This window comes from Stegostoma tigrinum, chromosome 5 (assembly GCF_030684315.1).
Source record: "Stegostoma tigrinum isolate sSteTig4 chromosome 5, sSteTig4.hap1, whole genome shotgun sequence".
Classification (NCBI taxonomy): domain Eukaryota; kingdom Metazoa; phylum Chordata; class Chondrichthyes; order Orectolobiformes; family Stegostomatidae; genus Stegostoma; species Stegostoma tigrinum.
In genome coordinates this window covers 40,877,975-40,897,505 of record NC_081358.1, presented here as the reverse complement: position 1 = coordinate 40,897,505, position 19,531 = coordinate 40,877,975, and the positions used below count along the sequence as shown (strand labels likewise).

Here is a 19,531-nt window from a genome sequence, read left to right as displayed (position 1 = left end):
TGGTCACCACACTTGCGGAAGGATATGACTGCACTGGAGAGGGTGCACAGGAGAATCACCAGGATGCTGCCTGAGATAAAAAGTCTCTATTATAAGGGCAGCCTGGATGGGGTGGGATAGAGGATGCGAAGAGGGGTCTGATTATAGTATATAAAATTATGAGAGGCGGAGTGGATTGTCAGAATCTTTTCTCAATGGCAGATGTGTCTAAGACCAGATGGCATAAGTTAAAAGGTAAGTGATTTAGAGGATATGAGAATTTTGTTTCCACCCAGAGGCTGGTAGAAATATGGAACAAGCTGCCTGAGTAGGTGGCAGAGGCAGTACTCTTGCAAAATTTAAGAAACACCTGGATAAGCACTTAAAATACCAGTGCACAGTAGTCTATGAATCAAGTGCGGATCAATGGCGTTTGTGTAGTTTGTTGGTCAGCATAAACATGGTGGGCGAAAGGGCCTGTTTCCATGTTGTGTGACTATGACTATATAATACAAGCATATCAAATGTTATTACGAAAGCAAAATATTGTGTTATGGTCCTAGCTGACGTTTCTATTGGACAAGTCAGATCCAAGATTGAAATCTGGTATGATGAATAAAAAAGTCATCTGCAGTTATCAAACAAGACTGCAGATTTACTTTTAACAATAAGTATTAATTTTATTTATTTTGCATAATAAACTTAAATAAAACAAAGCTACCTACATACAGCACAGTTAGAAAAATTTCAAAACATACAGCAAATCAAAAGCTCACATTCTTCCCAACACCATCATATTAAAGTTACTTAAAAATCCAGAAAAATCCAACTCCTATCAAATCTTTAGGTTTGACTTAACTGCTTCTTCTCAGTTCACGTTCTGCAAGTAGTTGTTAGGTCTTTCCCCTGATCATACACTCTCAGAGCTTAAACCTTGTCAGGCTTTTAATAATCTGCAAAGTTCTTTCTAACCAAACATTCCTGATCTGGAAGTTTCACCAGCAACATGCTTTCACGGAGGTAACTAATTTTCAGAAATAAACTTCCCTAGAAGTGAGAATTCTTGCTTCTTACCCTAGTCAAGGCTACTTTGAACTAAGTTAACAAAAACCTTGCTTCTACTAAACTAGCAGTTTAACATTTATTATCTCCAGTCATAAATCCCCCAATACAAATAAACTTCAATTAACATTCCAGGAGATAGATACTGACTTAAAAGTATGGCTCCAAAAAGTCTGACAGTTAATTTTTAAATACCTTCATAAAAATAGACCATCCAAATTCTTAAAAATGGAGATTAACATACAGAGTTATATAGGCACCTTTCATCGCAACTGGAATAAAAACAGAGCATGCCAAAACTACTCAGGTCAGGCAACATGTTTTAGGTTGTTGATCTTAACAAATGTTTCAATCTTGCAAAAGGTTAAATTATTTCAAACATTAACCCTGTTTCTCCTCAGACAATGCTGAGCATTTCCAGCATTTCTTTTCCCACATAAAATGCTAAACCTACTTAATACAAAGGCAAGTTTCAAACACAATCATTTGCGGCAAAACAAAAAAAAGGAGCTCCTACTTCCCCCCTCCCCTCATTTCATCTTGTAGGTGAGCAATTATAATAAGTACGTCAATTTCAGGGCAAAGACGCCAGGGTCAAGTTTAAATACAAATACTGCAAGCTTAGTTTCAACCCTTCGTTAATAACAGATCAAGTCTACAGCAACCAAGTGAAATCTCAATCCGTCCTGTACAAGAACAAATCCAAACATAGGTGGGTGGGAAAGAAGTTCACAATGAAACCAAGTCAACTAACTGTTCTATTTGGAATCAATGACAAGTTTTGTGTTATCTTGCATTTAATAATTTCAATTTCAAGTAACTGTAATGTGAGAGTATATAAACCAGATATATTTTTTAACAGTTGGTTATGGGCGTTTAATATTATGAATGAACCAGCGGGGCACAGTTAAATTTTTTTTTACAAATCAACTGAAAACACTTGTCAAAAATATAACTTTCTAAGTCTTAGAAAATTTTACTCCGTTAACTTTTGTTGCCCATTAGTTGCAGTGATTTTATGACAAGACAGAAAGAACTACGAGAACACTAAAGCTGTGCGAAAAAAAAACAGCAGGGAGAAAACTACAAGGAGACAAAAGAATCTGCTCAATTTCAAAAAGAGCTTACAAAATAAAACTAAATTCTCTGCAACAAAGGGGGAAGGAGAAGACAAACGAAGGAGGGGGTAACAATTGTTATTTCAAAAAGAATTTTACAACAATAAAGCAATCAAGTCACTGAACAAAATGACTGCAATTCTGCAAGATGAGGATCTGGGGGAAGGATTGTGTTTTGTCCCTAAGGTTAAACCAACAAAAAGAAATTCAGCATTGTTGTATGAAGTTTTTTTTTCTCCTTTAATTATTTTTAGTTTGCAAACGCGGCCATTTTTTAATGTGGTTTTAAACACAAATAGTGTCATTTTTAAAAAAAGCTAGGCATTCACTCACTTAGATCAAACCTTCAAAGGCTGCGTGTTCATTAGTTTTAATAACGATAGAGATAGTGGGGAGGGGGGGGATTAATTTTCTTAACCGTTGACGGCGGTGGTTTAAAAACACACTACATATTGATATAGATAGATAGATATATCATTCCGCCTCCTTACCCTCACACAGACTGACTGAGAGAGTAAGAGTATGTGTATATGAGGACAATATCCGGGGACTATATTGCAGCCATCTCCCTCCCCAGCAACAGGAGCTACCCTCCCGCCCCGGCCTCATCACCGGGGACCGGGGCCCCGGCAGTAGTAGGCCTCAAGCCTTTCCCTGTTCCAACACTAAATTCGTTAGAAAAATGTTAGAATAAAACGTCGCCCACTTACCCGCCTCCGAGTTCTTTATCGCTGTTTTAGGAGGTCGGCCTCGCGGCATTTTTTTTTTGTTCCCCCACCCCTGTGATTGCACCCTGAAGTTTGAGATATTTATATATGTTATTATTGTGTTGTGTGTGAGTGAGTGCGGGATCGGCAGCTTGCGCGCGGGCGGTGCATCGGGGGCGGGAGGAGGAGACAAAATGGCGGTCGGTGGAGAGACGGCGGGTCGGAGCGAGCGAGAAGGTAGTTAGTTGGTGTGCGGGAGAAATTATCGTTATTTTCTCTCCCAGTCAGTGTTCCGTGGTGGGCTCCAGTATCGTGTTTTAATACTTCGATGTTGCACGGCTCGGGTTTCTCCCGCACCCTGCCCTTTTCTTTCGCCGAGGGGAGGCAAAATGGCGACTGGTGCAGAGAGGGAGGCTAGAGGCACGACTTTTGCACCGAGTGTATGGTGTTGGTGGTGTGTTACAGTGCGCTCAGGGAGTCCCAGTTTCTGTGGTAAAATGCACGCTTTAACCCACTTTGTAGTTTGGATATCAAAGTGTGAAGCTGGATGAACACAGCAGGCCAAGCATCATCTCAGGAGCACAAAAGCCGACGTTTCTGGCCTAGACCCTTGAGTTTTATGTAGTTTGGATATGTTTAGTGATGGTGAGGGCGGTCAACGTAAGGGTGACCTGAGAAATGACGGTTCCTCAAATTTGGTCAGCATCCCTGTTATATTCCCACGACGTAGCAAACCAGCAATCTCCGCCGTTCCTACCTCTTGTCAACTGACCTGTCTCTAAACAATTAGCGCGCACAACCTATTTGGCCGTGTTTTGAACACCTTTGGTAATCATGTTCTGGAGTGGAACTCTGTTGAAGAGGCGGGGAGATTAACCATTCTACCAAAGGCCTCCAGACTTCTGTCTAGTATTTGCATTAATGAAGTTGATTTATGACAGTACAATGTTAATGCTGTCCTGGGATACGGGGAACCTATCTCACCTTGCTGAGAAGGGTGAATTAAGCAAAATCCATCACAGCTGCTAGAGATGTTCACGGTTTGAGTAAACCCTAGACAAAAGAAACGTTTACATTGACCATGTTAGTAAATAACATAAATAGGAGCTGCAGTGGCCATACAGACTTTTAGGCTTGCCTTGCTGTTGTAAAAAGATCAGAACTAATCTGTTCCAGGTCTTAACTTCTTTAGAACCAGCTACTCTGTCTAAAAGCCAATCTTAGGATGTCAACCTCTTCATCCCAGGTATCAGCAGAGTAAATCTCTTGAGTTGCCTCAAATGCCAGTATATCCTCTCTCAAATACAGTGATGATAACTGTACATGATACTCCAAGTTTTCTTGCACTGTTAATATATGTATAGTATCAGCCAAGACACACTTTTTTTCTTCTCATTGAAACCAAGGTGGAGGGCTAAAATTTGGAAGTCAAGGTGCATGATTAAAGCTGGAGTACAAATCATCACAGCAACATAATTGAAACATGCAAGAATGTATTTACATCAACTGCTAAACTATTTTACCAGTGTATTGTCAGTTTCACAATAGCTGATTCATATCTTTCCAATAAAAGCAAAGTACGACAAATGCTGGAGATCTGAAATAAAATACTTGTAAACTGCTTTAGAAACTCAACAGGTCTGACAGTGTCTTTGGAGAAAGAATGTTAATGTTTCAAATTCAATTTGATTCATAATTTAACAGAAGCCATATTGGGCTCAGTGTTAACTCTGTCTCTCCATACATGCAGCTAGATCTGCTTAGTTCTTTTTAGAGTTCCCTTGCAGAATCTCTGAACATTTTGAAGCCACAGGTAGATTGATTCTTGATGACTCGAAGCTGAAAGATTATCAAGAATATGCTCAATGCAGTGAGGTTAAAATCATTTCAACTATGATCTGAGTGGCGGAGTAGGTTCAAAGCACAGTGGCCAATGCTTGTTATATATTCATCTCCAGCACTTTGTGTTCTTCCTACATTTCTTTCTGCCTCTCCCTGTCAGAGAGGAAGCAGAATGCCTACCTCCATTCATCTACCATCAACACAGGGTTACATGGTCAAAAAAATGGATGTTTTAATAGCCCTTTGCAGAGGTTGGTGCAGTTCTGAAATTCGTTGCTTGTGAAAGAGGCAAAAACATTCACTGTGTTTAAACATTTTTGGGATTCTTACTTGACGTGCCCAAACTTAAGGCCTAGAGTCCTATTATGTGTATTTGGAGTGATACAGATGTCCCAATAACTTAAAATTGTTATTTATGCTTTTTTTTAAATCTCACTATTTTAGCATGTCAAATACTTGAATTTAATGCTAAAGTAAAATATTACAGATGCTAGAATTTTGAAATAAAAACAAACTGCTTAAGATTGAACTTACGTTGTTCAGATCTTTTTGGCAAGCATAGATAGTGGACCAAACAGCCAAATTAATGAACTTGGAACCACTTGAAAGGGTTTGAAGCCAATGGAACTACTTTTTGACATGCAACCACTCTTAACATCTATAATGTAATTACACAGATTTGTGCTCCCTGTCTATCCAACAGTACCATTGGAGAAGGAGTGCTTGGTATCAATCACTGACGCTATGCCATCAAGGCTAAAAATACTGTAGCCACTAGGCAGCTAAAAAAGTGGTAATTATTTGGATTTCAGAAAAGGAGAACTCATAATTAAAACAGAAATGTTGGCAATGCTCAGCAGGCCAGGTAGTAGTTATGAAGAGACAAACAGTTAGCATTTCAGGCTCATGACCTATTACCAGAAGTTACCTGAGTATTCCCAGTGTTCTGTTTTTCTTTCAGATTTACTGCAAGTGTAGTTTTTGCTTTTGTATTGTACTCAAATAATTGGTCTGTAATAGTGAACTACAGTAAGCAGAATTAAACAGGTAAAGCAGTTATTTCAAGTTTATAGAACATCTTTATCACTTCGTTATTTGCCCAAGGCCATGAAAAGTATCTAAATTAAAGTGCATTCATCCTTACTGAACAGCCTTAAGCTTTATTGTTTAGAAAATTGAAGGCTGAGAGTTGATCAAATGAAAAAAATGTATAATTATGAAGTGGTTCAATGGGGTGCTAATGGAGATGATCTTCCTGATAAGACACTTCCATATAATTACCCAGTCTTTTATTGAGATACGTGTATTGCGTTAACGTTTTATATAATGGGAGTAAAATTGCTGAATCTTGCAATTTAGTTGTTGATTTCAACCAAATTATAATTGGGAAACAATGAACACGGGCAGAATGATGGCTCAGTGGTTAGCACTGCTGCCTCACAGCACCAGGAACCCAGATTCGATTCCACCCCCTGGTGACTGCCTGTGTGGAGTTTGCATATTCTCCCAGTGTGTGCGTGGGTTTCCTCCAGGTGCTCTGGCTTCCTCCCACAGTCCAAAGATGTGCACGCTAGATGGATTGGCCATGCTAAATTGCCCGTTGTGTTCAGGGATGTGCAGAATAGGTGGGCTATAAGGTAATGGGCCTGGATGGGATGCCTGAGGATTGGTATGGACTTATTGAGCCGAAGGGCCTGTTTTCACGCTGTAGGGATTCTATGATCTATGCAAACGCTATTCCATTCATTTGAATGACAAATCTGGGGATTTTCTGAACAAGGGTCTGGCCATAAAACGTCAGCTTTCCTGCTCCTCTGTTGCTGCTTCGCCTGCAGTGTTCATTGAGCTGTGCAACTTGTTTTCTTAAACCACATATGATGTTGTTTACCTAATTGTGGAATAGTATTGCTGTGTTCATCTTTCTCCTGTCATTTTTCTATGACATACTCCATCTGCAGTCTGCAGCCAAGAGTTCAGAGAGATAATCTTTTCTAGTCTCACAAACTCTGTACTGCACTCTATTTACAGCATAGAAACAGTTCCTTGCTAGTGTTTTATGTTCCGCGTGTGCTTTCTCCCACCCGTTTTTGCTAACCTTCAGAAACAAGATCTTCCGTTAATTTCTTGTTGGACAGGCCAGCATTCATTGTGCATTCCTAGTTGCCCAGACGGCAGTTAAGAGTCAACCACATTGCTGTGCACCTGGTGTACATCTTTAGTTAGCAATTCCACTTAGCGTCAGCGTTAAACTGAAGTCCCCTAAGCTTGCTCTGTTTTTGTGCATGTATAAGAATCATATTAGCTGTCTGCCACTCATCAGGCACTGTTCCATTTTCTGGTGATATTCCATACATATTTAATATTGCCTCTGCTTTATTCCCCCATCGTGTTCTAGTATGTGTTGATGCAATGCACCTGGACCAGGGTTTGCTCCTCTTAAGTTTGATTTAATTTATTAATAATCTTTGCTCTGTCTCGTATGACTTATAACTTTTTTTCATCTCTTCTAATATCACTCTCACCATGTTAATTTCCCTGGTAAATACTGAGACAAAATAAATATTTATTATTTTGGCCATCTTGTTGTCATTGTCTTTGAGTTTAATGTGTGTATGTGTTATTGTCCTCATCCTGAGTTTCACTTGTCAATTTTAGAATATTTGACTACATTTTACATTCTTTGATGCTTTAATTTCAAATTGATGTATTTTTTGACTTTCCAAACATTTGCTCGTCATCTTTTGCTGTTTGAATAGTTAACTGAATGCCCTTTCCATTAGTTTCAGTTTTTTGTCCTGATTATTTATCTGTGGTGTCGTATTACCATCTAGTTTCTATTTAGTAGGATGTATTTCTCCACTATTCTCTTGATGGCCGTGACAAATGATTTCCACGCTTCGATTTGGCAATAGATGTCTCTGGTTTATTTTTCTTAATTCTCATTCCCTTAACATCAGTATTTTTCTCATATATTATTTTGGTTTTGGGCTAATTCTTTGCTCATTCATTCTTATTAGCCTTTTAAAATCCTGCTTAGACAATTCTCTTTTCATATGGTCAATGATAACTTCTTCCTACATATGTATGTACATTTTGTAAACAGTGTTTTTGTTATACTAAGAAAGGGAGAAAAGATTTTTTTAAAGATACATATATATATATATTGCATCTTTCACAACCTCACAATGCCCCAAAACACTTTTTAGCCAATGAAATACTTTTTTTGAAGTGTAGTCACTGTTGTTAGAATCAAGGTAGCCAATTTTTCAACATTTCAAGCCCTCAATATAATTGTATACAATAAATTTTTTTGGGATTAAAAACAAAGTGCAGGAGAAATGCAGCAGGTCTGTCAGCAAATGGTCTTCTTCTGCACAAAACATTAACTTTGTTTTTCTCTGTCCACCAATGCAGCCTGGCCTGGTAAGGTTCTCATTGTTTTTATTTTAGTCTATAGCATCAGCAATACTTTGCTTTTACTATTGTTTGGATGTTAAATGTTAGCAGGAAGCCAGGGAAAACTCATGTGCCGTCCTTTAAAATAATGCCGTGCGATTTTTCTGTCCACCTGAGAGGACAGATCGGGCCTCAGTTTAACATCTCATTGGACAGATGGTTCTTAACTAATATCCACAACCATTGAGTTATTCTCAAATATGTACAACAAACTTTTTATTAGCCAGCACCTGCAGGAGTGGAAGTGTGCCGTTGATCAAATATCCCTGATAATTGAGAAGTATACCTAACCACAGCAAACCTTGACCAAGTGAAGCTTCAAGACATCAACATCATTGAAAAAATTTATGTAACAACACGAACACACTTAAAATCAATGTAACAACATGTTGTAAGTAACGGAAACATAGTGCTGGGGTATATACATCACTATTATACTTCATTTACAGCATAAATAGATTGTGATATTTGAAGTATATAATTTTCACTGGTTTGTCAAGTGTTGGTTGATAAGATGCCAGTTAAAACAAAGTTTACTGTATGTTATATTTTTGTACAACCTATTGTGGACATACATCACAAGTACAGGTCATTTGCCCAGTTATTTGCCAAGGGCTGTGAGAAAAGTCGATGATGAAGGCTATGGATATCTGAGTGATGACAATAACAAATAAATAAAACCAAATGCCAATATCAGAGTCTGGATCTGAAGGTTATTTTAAGACGTAAAGGTGACTGTGATTTTTCCGACTTGCCACACACCAGTAGTGTGCATTTGTAAAATCACCCTTGGGGTGGTAAATCTATGACTTGGTCAGTTAGCTTTTTATGGTACTGTGGCATTCCAAGTCGTTCGTATAACCTATGGCAAATTAAGACACAATCAGAAAACATTGATCGTTATTACCACATTTTCTATCTGTTAAGCATTCTTCCTTTACAAATAACCCAAATTCTTTACCTCTAGAAAAATGTGGGAGCAGTACTGCCTCCAAGTTCTTTTCTAAATAACATACCATCTTCCATGTTACTTGATAAAAATCCTGGAACTTATGTTCTAACTGTACATTCTAGACTTCAGTATTTCAAGGTGATTCACTACCACCTCAAGAAAATCTAAGAATATGCAATAAATACTGACCTCCAATACACAGATGTCATTATTAGCAAATTTAATGAAATACTAATGATACACAAGTCTAATAGCCTGTCTGTCTCTTACATTAAATAAAAGTCTAAAAAACAACAACCACAAAATGAACAATTATTGGTGTGAATCAGGCACAACATTCCTATTTATCCTGTTATAAAGATAAAAAGGGTTGCCAATGATATCTACTTACGCCTAAAATGATCGAAAGGGTCTCAGAAGCTCTTTAGTACTTTATTTATCATTTCTTGTTTCACAAACATAGCCACAATCCTAGATAAAATGGTACTAAGGACATTGTTAGTCAATCCACACAGGCACATCCCAGTTTTCATGCAATGCTCAGTGGTTAGCACTGCAGCCTCACAGGTCCAGGGACCCAGGTTCGATTCCAGCTTCGGGTAACTGTCTGTGCGGAGTTAGCACATTCTCCCCGTGTCTGCATGGGTTTCCTCCGGGTGCTCCGGTTTCCTCCCACAGTCCAAAGATGGTCAGGCTAGGTGGATTGGCCATGCTAAATTGCCCGTAGTGTTCAGGGGTGTGTAGGTTATAGGGAGATGGGTCTGGGTGGGATGCTCCAACAGGCGGTGTGGACGTGTTGGGTCGAAGGGCCTGTTTCCACACTGTAGGGAATCTAATCATATTTCTAATTTTCAACCACAAAACAAACAGTATGCGCAGGAGAAACTCAGCTCTGGCAGCATCTAATGAGAGAGAAACAGAATTAATGTTTCAAGTCTGAGATGACTTATTCAGAACTTTTATACAGTTTTTGTTTTGTCTGATTTGACTATATTAATGCATTTTCTGTCTTTCATGGACTTCTAACTATACATAATGAGTTATGGATAAACTACAAAAGACCGTTTACCTATTTCTGTTTCAGTTTCACTCCTGCGTTGTCTGTTCTTTCTGGGTGTTCTCCATAATTTTTTTACCGATTGTACTCTCCAGCTTTTTTGAGATGTTATTCTTGAGACACAACAGTAGTGAGGCATTGGACAATAGTGAACTACTTATCCCAAGTTGTTTATGACACAGACATTGGTCTTATTGTTGTATGGATGGGAGCATAAAATTATAAAGGGGATTGATAGGTTAATTGGGCAAAACTGGGTGATACATCATATTTTGGGTAAATATTTAGACAGTGTGGAGCTCAACACAGTGGAGGTTCAATGAGGTTAGATGTCCACGTTCACAGTCCACTAAAATCTAGTAAGTACAAACAATCCTTAAAAATATTGGCAAATGAATGTCAGCATTTATTACTGGAGGGATAGAATCTCAGAAGAATATTTACTACGTCAATACAAGCTCTAAACCTTGAGCACCATTCTGAATACCACATCTTAGAGTACATTTGGCTTTGGAAGGAAGGCAATGCAGACTTATTAGCACATTACCAAGACTCCAAGGGTAAGTTTGAGAGATTAGGATAACCCAGTATGCTGTAGTTAGATATTCCCTCTATTATAGAAGGTACAGGGTGATTTGATTGAAACTTAAGATTTTAAAGGGAATTGAAAGAGTAGATAGGAATATCTGCTGGAGGAGTGCAGAATAGAGGACATCAGATTAAAATTAGAGCTGGGCTGTTCAGGAGAACAGTTAGGAAATACTTCCTCAAATGAAGTATGGTTGAATTGTGAAAAAAAAGCATTAGATGCCAGTTCAATTAATATTTGAAATTTGATACTAATAGATTCTTGTTAGTACTTTTTAAGGATGTGAAGCCAAGGTAAGTGGATATTAAAACACCCCAATCTTTCATGAGCTCACTGAATGGCAGAAGCATGTTGAGGGGATAAATGACATGCTCCTCCGAAGTTCTGATATTTGGGCCATCCGCATTTTGTATTCAAATCCAGTAATAGGTTGCAATGGGCTGTTTTTACAACAAGGAGTTGCAAATGAATTTAGCACTGGAATCATCAGCAAACTGTCCCACTCGTAATGTGATGATCGAAGGTCATTGAAGAAATAATGGATAATGGTTGAGAAGTGAATCTGAGACACTCCAATTGTGATTCCTCGGGTTGGAATGATTGACTCCTAACAATGGTCTTCTTAAAATTTAAATATATATCATGAAATATTTTTTATAGCTCAATATATTGTAATTGTGACAAGAATTCAGAATTCATCAACTCAATATTTAAAATGGTATTTCCTTGATTTAAAAATGAAACATAGTTATATGTATATTACCAAAGAGTTCTGAAAAGTTACTAAGATGTTAATTAAAAACTGAAATTAGTCGTTTATCAAACAAAATGAAACCTTCTTGTGTTAAAAGTCAAATGGCCATGCTTCATACTAAAGTACGAATATATATGCAAAGAATTTATTTTAAGTCAGGTCTTTTCTGCACTACATATTAATTTTAGAACCAAAGTAAAGCCATCCCATGCTTACTAATGCAAAAAAAAATGATTTCAGTGTTTTCTTTTTTATTAGTGACAGATACGGGCGTTTAGCAATAAAGAACAAGCCAGGTACCAAAGCAATAGATCTATCAAACTATCCGCACTTCCCGCTAATTTCAAACTGAGACAATGAAGTTTAGGCACAATTATGATGCAACTGAGAGGAGGGAAGTATTGCATGCTTGATAATTTATGTTTTCAGACTTGGTTTAATCTATACATTTAACTATGTGACAGTGAACCATGCAAACTGTGGCCTAGAAATTATTTGGTATATGCACAGAAATAAACAGCTCACCAACAGCAGGGTAAATATTATTCTGTGACACCAGCAATAGTCTTCAGGTGAATGATTGAGTGGTTGGAGGAGGAGGTTAGAAGTGATTGGTATGGAAAGTTGTTTGCTCATGAAGCCATGCAAATTCGTATTCAAAGACTGTGGTCCTCCCTGCTGCACGTTGAGCTATATATATTTTAATAACTTTGTTGATTATAGCCTTTAAGGACAGTCTGTTAGGCTTCACGTTGCTTAGTTTTACACAATTGCAGTCTAGGATTTCCAACAGTGTTCGGGCCCCTGGATTTTCAAATAACTGTTTGAGATGGCAAGCATAGGCCCTTCATGCTGATTTTGATTTGGTCTTTTTCAGTTTGATAGCACATTTATGAATTTGAATGCAAGATAAAATGTGAGGCTGGATGAACACAGCAGGCCAAGCAGCATATCAGGAGCGCAAAAGCTACGTGGAACAGTCCCTCTTCTGCACCTACACAGGCCCCAAACCCCACCTCTTCCTCCGGTACATTGATGACTGTATCGGCGCTGCCTCTTGCTCCCCAGAGGAGCTCGAACAGTTCATCCACTTCACCAACACCTTCCACCCCAACCTTCAGTTCACCTGGGCCACCTCCAGCACATCCCTCACCTTCCTGGACCTCTCAGTCTCCATCTCAGGCAACCAGCTTGTAACTGATGTCCATTTCAAGCCCACCAACTCCCACAGCTACCTAGAATACACCTCCTCCCACCCACCCTCCTGCAAAAATTCCATCCCCTATTCCCAATTCCTCCGCCTCCACCGCATCTGCTCCCACGATAAGACATTCCACTCCCGCACATCCCAGATGTCCAAGTTCTTCAAGGACTGCAACTTTCCCCCCACAGTGATCGAGAACGCCCTTGACTGCGTCTCCCGTATTTCCCGCTACACATCCCTCACACCCCGCCCCCGCCACAACCGCCCTAAGAGGATCCCCCTCGTTCTCACACACCACTCTACCAACCTCCGGATACAACGCATCATCCTCCGACACTTCCGCCATCTACAATCCGACCCCACCACCCAAGACATTTTTCCATCCCCACCCCTGTCTGCTTTCCGGAGAGACCACTCTCTCCGTGACTCCCTTGTTCGCTCCACACTGCCCTCCAACCCCACCACACCCGGCACCTTCCCCTGCAACCGCAGGAAATGCTACACTTGCCCCACACCTCCTCCCTCACCCCTATCCCAGGCCCCAAGATGACATTCCACATTAAGCAGAGGTTCACCTGCACATCTGCCACTGTGGTATACTGCATCCACTGTACCCGGTGTGGCTTCCTCTACATTGGGGAAACGAAGCGGAGGCTTGGAGACCGCTTTGCAGAACACCTCTGCTCAGTTCGCAACAAACAACTGCACCTCCCAGTCGCAAACCATTTCCACTCCCCCTCCCATTCTCTAGATGACATGTCCATCATGGGCCTCCTGCACTGCCACAATGATGCCACCCGAAGGTTGCAGGAACAGCAACTCATATTCCGCCTGGGAACCCTGCAGCCTAATGGTATCAATGTGGACTTCACCAGTTTCAAAATCTCCCCTTCCCCTACTGCATCCCTAAACCAGCCCAGTTCGTCTCCTGCCCCCACTGCACCACACAACTAGCCCAGCTCTTCCCCCCCACCCACTACATCCCAAAACCAGTCCAACCTGTCACTGCCTCCCTAACCAGTTCTTCCTCTCACCCATTCCTTCCTCCCACCCCAAGCCACACCCCCATCTACCTACTAACCTCATCCCACCTCCTTGACCTGTCCGTCTTCCCTGGACTGACCTATCCCCTCCCTACCTCTCCACCTATCTTCTTTACTCTCCATCTTCGGTCCGCCTCCCCCCTCTCCCTATTTATTCCAGTTCCCTCTCCCCATCCCCCTCTCTGATGAAGGGTCTAGGCCCGAAACGTAAAGCTTTTGTGCTCCTGAGATGCTGCTTGGCCTGCTGTGTTCATCCAGCCTCACATTTTATCTTGGAATTCTCCAGTATCTGCAGTTCCCATTATCTCTGAATTTGAATGCATGTGTGTTTCTAGCGTGCCATACTGGAGGTATTACTGGCAAAACAGTGGTTGCATAACTGATGTGCTGCAGCTAAATTTCTGGTTCCTTGCCCCCAAATATGCATGAATGTACTGGTGTGACCCAACATAATTGTTGAGAGTATGCCAGAACCTAAATATGATAAGCCCTGAACAAGCGGGGATGGTTCAGAGATGGGATATTATTGACAGAGCCTCCAACATAAGACAGACAGATCATGATCTCACAATTACTATGTGAATTGCCATATGAAATACACAAGTTATGTCAAAATTGCCATGGCAAACACTTAGTACCAATAAATACTGTTGTCAGGATACTGAGTCACATTTATTTTGCCGATTGAACACCGTATGATTGTGAAAATTATCTATGGTGTTAATGGTTTGCTATCATTGGAAATAAAACCAAAATTATTCAGAATTGTTTCTGAAAAATTATTGCCAGTTTTTCTCTTGGGGACTGAAATTTTTAATGTCCTTTTATTTACATAGGATATACAGCAAAGAAACAACCATTTGATTTTGAGGAAGGTTAATTTAACAGAATGTACTCTGCCAATTGCCTTTGTGATTTGTAATATTTGAAGTTTTTTAAATTCAAAGTGTTTATCAGTCTCAAGAGCCTGGGTTTGTTGTAACAACTGAACATCAAAAAATTTAAAATAGCCAAAAATAAGTAGGCTGTTACATTTTTATTGATATTCTTCCATGATTTTTATACCCAATGTGTACCAAGAAGAAAATCTGTCCTATATCTCCTTCCCCACTGATGTGCTACTGGAGCTTTTGCATTCGCTATTGTAACATGAACACGGAGATGGTGTTCCTACACCAACCAACTAAATACATTGTAGACAGACATTGATGTGCTCTGGACTCCGTTATAGGTACCAAGTTACCTTACAGCAGTGTTTTTAGATCAGTAAGATCGCTATTTTCTGGGTCTATATATTGTTAAGTTGCAAAGACGGCCTTTATTTGAATGTAAGGCAGCCTCCTGCCTACTAAACGGATGGATTGCTAACTTGGCCAGACAGCAAGGGATCATGGGTACGTTGACCAAGTAAAAGTCTGAAATCACAAAACCAACACACCAGAAAGACTGAAAATACAGCAGCCAGATGCTCATGCCATTATCATAATGTAAAAGCTACAGTTACTCTGAACAGACATACCTGCAATGACTTATCCGCTAAACAAAGTCGAGCCTAGACACAAAGGCATAGGGTCCTGCTATACAAGATCCAAACAGTAGTATACCATCGAAATGATTGACTCTTGTTTCAGACTATTACGTGTATCTCCCTCAGAGTTAGTAGGAACTGCTGATGCTGGAGAATCTAAGATAACAAGGTGGAGAACTGGATGAACATATCAGACCAGGCAACATCACAGGAGCAGGAAAGCTGACATTTCGAGTCTGGACCCTTCAGAAATGAGAAGAGTCCAGACCTGAAATGTCAGCTTTCCTGCTCCTCTAATGTTGCCTGGCCTGCTATGTTCATCCAGCTCTACACTTTGTTATCTAAGTGTATCTTCCTGATTGGCCAGTACTATAGCACGTTCCAGAAAACCATCTAAACGGTATAAAAACAGTGTTCACCTGCAGACCTCTCTCTTGGAATTGACTGAGGGATTCTGAGGAGACCAGGTCAGCATGTAGCATCATGGAAATGCTGAGAGAAAAGGAGAGGGTGCTTCCTGTGGCATGGTTCCCTGCACAGACTGTCAAAGCAATTTGTCAGTGTGCCTCATCACCAGTAATTTCCAACAAGCATCAAGATATCGCTTGGTTGGTAGTAAGGAGGGCACTGCCTGCAAGATTGTTTATGTATGCTCAGCATGCGCCACCAGACACTGCCCTCGAAACGGCTGCAGAAGGGTTGAGACTGACATACGTCTCCTTCTGGAATGTGCCTTTGTAAATGAAGTCTGGAGAGAGATACAGTGGTTTTTATCGAGGTTTGTCCCAAGCAGCTCCATCACACTCTATGCCCTACTGTCTGTTCTGCAGGACGCACACCAGGACAAGCATTAACTGCACCTGGAGGACCATCACCTTTGTGAAAGACACTCTTTGGTCTGCCTGAACCTTGTTGGTCTTCCAGAACAAGAAGTTGACCCTAACCAAGTATTGCAGATGGGCATATTCCAAGGCTCAGCACTACATGTTGAGGGATACACTAAAGTTTGTGCCAGCTGCCGCGAAGGCATAGGGGGGATAGACTTTCTGAGGTCCTCTTGCTGAAGGTAAATGGGAATCTGCTCAGTTATTGGACCTTCCTAGTGTGTGAATATTAGTGTATTGTACGTGTAAGAGAAGTACTTGGTTTGTGGACAGTCAACCTCCAACATCTGTGTTTACTTGATATGCCACGGTGCAAAACAGAACTGTTTTTGTGTCCATGTGTATATACAAAGATTTTTTTCTGAGTAAAATATATTTTTGAAATAATAAAAAAAGGAGACCAGCAAGACAAGAGACAGAGACCAGCTGACCATCCAGAAAGAGAGGAAGAAAGCCATTTCACACAGCCAGAGAGAGAGTCGCTGTGTAAATCTAAAGAGACTGGGGAAGTATCGTAACCTTAAGGGCCCACATAGTATTAAAGATTATTGTAACTTTATTCCTAACAATGTCAGGACTGTTTTCAAAATGTCTTGTGTTCATATTGATTTGACCACTTCGGTATTGTGGGACACCTGGGCAAATTCATTCATAACATTTTGGATGGAATTGTCTAACTTGTTCAAGAAAGCACCATATAACAAATGATGTACTTTTTCCTGTAGAATGTGGGCGATTTGGGGCAGAATTTACATGTTACTGATGATTATATCTGCAGGAAGTATTTGATTACAAATCCTATCGGATCACATGGATAAGTTGGAGCGGCAGTTAGAATTTACTGGATCTGGCAGTTTCAGGAAGGTAGAAAAACTGTAGGTACACTCGGGTAGATGGAATATCTCTAGGAAAGGTAGAAGGGGTAGGCAGGTAGTGCAGGATTCTCCTTTGGTTATCTCCATCTCAAACAAGTATGCTGTTTTGGAAGATATAGGGTCTGATGGACATTCAGGGGAATGTCGCATTGACAGCCAAGCTTCTGAGATCAATTGTGATAGGGGACTTCATAGTCAGGCGCAGGCAGATGTTTCTGTGGCTGGTAACGAGATGTCAGAATGGTATGTTACCTCCAGGCTACCAAGGAGAACCAGCAGAAGGTTATTGTACACATTGGAATGAATGACTTAGGAAGAGAAAAGGATGAGATTCTGAGGAAAGAATATAAGAAATTAGGCAGAAAGTTAATAATTGGTTCCTCAAGGGTAGTATTTTCTGGACTACTCACAGTGGCACATGCTATTGAGAATAGGAATAGGAAGATAGAGCAGATGAATGTATGGCTGAGGAGCTGGTGCAGGGGAGAAGGAAACACGTTTTTGGGTAATTGGAATCTCATCTGGAGTAGAAGTGACCTATAAAGAAGGACAGGTAGAGCCTGAATTGGAAGGGGACTAATATACTGATAGGGAGATTTATTAGAGCCAAGTGGGAGGATTTAAACTAGCAAGGGGTTGGGGTGGAGGTGTGCGGTTGGGATCTAGAGAGGTAGTGTGAAAAGCCTTTGACTCTCCAGGGGAAAAATGCCCTAGCCTATTCAGCCTCTCCCTATAACTTAAACCCTCCAATCTCAGCAGCATCCTTGTAAATTGCTTCTGAACTGTTTCAAGTTTAACAACATCTTTCATTAAGTAGGAAGACCAGAATTGAATGCAGTATTCTAAAATTGGCCTCACGGATGTCCTGTACTGTCTCAACATGACATCCCAACTCCTATCCTAGATGCATTGACCAATAAAGGCGTGTGCCAAATGCCTTCTTCACTACCGTGCCTACCTGCAACTCAACCTTGAAGGAACCATTCACCTGCGCCTCTTAGTCTCTGTTTTTCCAGCAACACTCACCTGGGGCCTACCATTAAGTGTACAAGTACTGCATTGATTTGCCTTACCAAAATGTAAAAATTTACATTTTACATTTATCTAAATTAAGCTCCATCTACCACTTCTCAGCCCATTGGTCCATCTGATCAAGGTCCCGTTGCACTCTGAGATAATCTTCACTTAAAAGGGATCTAAGAGACAGACTGTGGCGCATGTATGGAATGAACTGCCAGAGAAGGTGGTGGAGGCTGGTACAATTACAACATTTAGAAGATAACTGCATGGGTATATGAATAGAAAGGGTTTGGAGCAATATGGGCTAAATGCTGGTAAATAGGACTATATTAATTTAGGACATCTGGTCAGCATGGACAAGCTGGACTGAAGGGTCTGTTTCCCTGCTCTACATCTCTATGACTGCTACACCACTAATTGTGCTGTCATCTGCAAACTTATTTACCATACCTCTTACAAACAGATCCAAATAATTTATATAAATTGACAGCAAAGGATCCAGTGCCAATCCTTGTGGTATACCCCTGGTCACAGGCCTCCACTCCAAAAAAAAACAACTGTCACCACCAGCCTCTGTCTCCTGCCTTCAAGCCAATTTTACATCCAATTTGCTAGTCTCCCTGGGTTCCATGAGATCCAAATTTGCTAACCAGTCTATCATGTGGAACCTTGTCAAATGCTTTCCTGAAGTCCAGAAAGACAATGTCTACCACTCTGCCTTCATCAATCTTCTTCGTCACACCATCAAAAAGGTCTATCAACTTAGTGAGACACAATTTCCCATGCACAAAGTTGGCTATCCCTAATCAGTCTTTGACTTTCCAAATGCATGGAAATCCTGTCCCTCAGAATCCCCTCCAACAACTTGCCCACCACTGATGTCAGGCTCACTGTTCTATAAAGCCTTTCCTTTTGACTTTTCTTAAATAATGGCACCATATTAGCCATGCTCCAGTCTTCTACCACATCACATCTCAGTAAGGGGCCCAGAAAACTCTTCCCTAGCTTCCCACAAAGTTTTGGGATACACCTGATCAGGTCCTAGGGATTTATCTCCCTTTATGCATTTCAAGACCTCCATACCTCCTCTTCTGTAGTATCAGTACTTTTCAAGACATCACTATTTATTTTCCCAAGTTCCTTAGCTCCCATATCCTTCTCTAGAGTAAATATTGATGCAAAATATTCAGTGAGAATCTCCCCCATGTCTTGTGGTTCCACACAAAGACAGCCTCATTGATCTTTTAGGGGCCCTATTCTCTACCTAGTTACTCTTTTGTCATTTTTGTACTTGTAGAATCTCTTTGGATTCTCTCCTATACCCTATTTGCCAAAGCCATCTCATGTCACCTTTTGGCCCACCTGATTTCCCTCTTAAGTATACTCCTACTGCCTTTAGGCTTCTCTGGGGATTCACTCAATCCCAGATGTCTATATATGATACATGACTCCTTTTTCTTG

At 40.5% G+C, this 19,531-nt stretch overlaps 1 protein-coding gene and 1 long non-coding RNA gene across 2 annotated transcripts in view; one reads left to right on the top strand and one right to left on the bottom strand.

Moving 5' to 3' along the window:
- LOC125451629 (zinc finger protein 236-like) overlaps positions 1-3,267 on the bottom strand; it is a 136,744-nt gene extending 133,477 nt beyond the window's left edge. Inside the window, exon 1 of the mRNA XM_048528975.2 lies at positions 2,870-3,267. Coding sequence (XP_048384932.1) covers positions 2,870-2,918 — 49 coding nt within the window. The 5' untranslated portion in view covers positions 2,919-3,267. The remainder of the gene's footprint in view (positions 1-2,869) is intronic.
- Positions 3,035-8,855, top strand: LOC132209582 (uncharacterized). The gene is made up of 2 exons (XR_009445743.1): positions 3,035-3,103; positions 8,388-8,855. It is a non-coding gene; the product is annotated as an uncharacterized LOC132209582 (long non-coding RNA).
- Positions 8,856-19,531: the final 10,676 nt, after the last annotated feature.